At 43.5% G+C, this 1,409-nt stretch overlaps 1 protein-coding gene across 1 annotated transcript; it reads right to left on the bottom strand.

The window, feature by feature from the left end:
* Nucleotides 1-414: 414 nt before the first annotated feature.
* Nucleotides 415-1,095, bottom strand: LOC109220746. The gene has a single exon (XM_019385212.1). The coding sequence runs from the start codon at nucleotides 1,093-1,095 to the stop codon at nucleotides 415-417; it is 681 nt and encodes a 226-aa protein (XP_019240757.1).
* Between the last annotated feature and the right edge of the window lie 314 nt (nucleotides 1,096-1,409).

The following is a 1,409-nucleotide window of genomic DNA, read 5'->3' as shown; positions in this document are numbered from 1 at the left end:
GTTGGTTTTGTAGTAGGATCGATCCTAGGGTTGCTAGGTTGGCAAGGGTGGAATCTGGGCTTGTTTGTTTCCGTTGTATTTGGCTGAGAATATGATTTGAGGTAGCCCTACTTGGTCCCTCTAGGCTGCTGCTATGGTTAGGATTTTGGGGGTAGTTGGGCGGTTTTTTGATTTTTTTGTGTGTGATACTATGGTCCAGTGGTCAATTTGGTGTGTGATGCTCTCTAATTGATTTTGTTCATGGGTTTGTCCATGGGATTGTTCTTGGCTGCCCGGTGCTCCTTGGTGTTTTGGTTTAGAGATTTGATGTGGGCATTAGTTTTGGCCATGGCCCAGCCTTCCACAGCTTGTGCAAAGGAGATTAAAACCTTCATATGTAATGTTTTGTATGTGTTTTCCAATAACAATGTAGGTTTAGAGTGGTTTTACTATGGGAACTAAGATGCAAAGACGGGTATATTTGCCTCGCATCGCAGATTTTGTGCAAGCATCTATTCGTATTAGTTGTCCTAGTTTTTCGCCAGTTTTTTGCAATATGTCATAGTCATAGAATTCGGCAGGAAGTTCCGGGAGCCTTGCCCAAATAGCTGAGTATGTCAGGGCGGCTTTTGAAGCTACAAATCTGGGCTCCCATTTTCTAACTATAAGAAATTGGTTACCAATGAACCACGTTCCTTCATGTAGAGCTTTCCTATAATTTTCCTCCTTTGTGAATTTTATTAAGTAGTAGTCACTTCCTAGATCAATAAGAGATAGAGTCTCCGTAGGTTTCCATATTGCATGCAGTTTCCTTTGAAGGAAATGGTACCCCACTCGTCTACCAAACATTTTAACAATGAGGGCATTGGTCCAGTTCTTGTAGAGTCGTTCCTTATCAGATGAAGTGATTGGGATGAAGAGGTTGGGATCTGGGTAGTTGTTGATCTCATCCTCAGGTTCGTATAGGTCTATGTTACGTTGCACTGTGATTTGGTTACTGTCTTGGTCACAGTTGTGGTTCGATTTTAGGGTGTCCAGGAAGGACATTTTCTTTGTGTTACTGGTGTTAGGGCAGTTCATCGTGTTTGTAAGGTCGTTAGGGTTAACTGGGCTCATCTCCACTCCGTTAGGGTTTTATTCTGGGTATTTTCTGGGGCTGGGAGGGGGTGGGGTGGGGTGGGGTTGGCCCTTCCATGGAGATTGATTCTGGAGGGGGAATAAGAGTTATTCTTTTGCTTGGGTAGCTTGTTGTGCAGGTGGTCATTTGGAGTTGAAGGTTGGCAATGTTGGAAGGGTCTTAGGAAATGGTTTAGAAATATTAGAGAAAGGGGAGAGCTTCTCACTCTACCCCATTTGGAGTTTGCCGTTCCACTTTGCCTAAAAGCTGAAATGGAGAAGCAAGTTCTTGAACAACTCCATGTTGGATATAG

Source organism: Nicotiana attenuata, unplaced genomic scaffold, assembly GCF_001879085.1.
Source record: "Nicotiana attenuata strain UT unplaced genomic scaffold, NIATTr2, whole genome shotgun sequence".
NCBI classification, from domain to species: Eukaryota; Viridiplantae; Streptophyta; class Magnoliopsida; order Solanales; family Solanaceae; genus Nicotiana; species Nicotiana attenuata.
The sequence above is the reverse complement of the archived record's forward strand: the minus strand, read 5'-3'. Positions and strand labels throughout refer to the sequence as shown.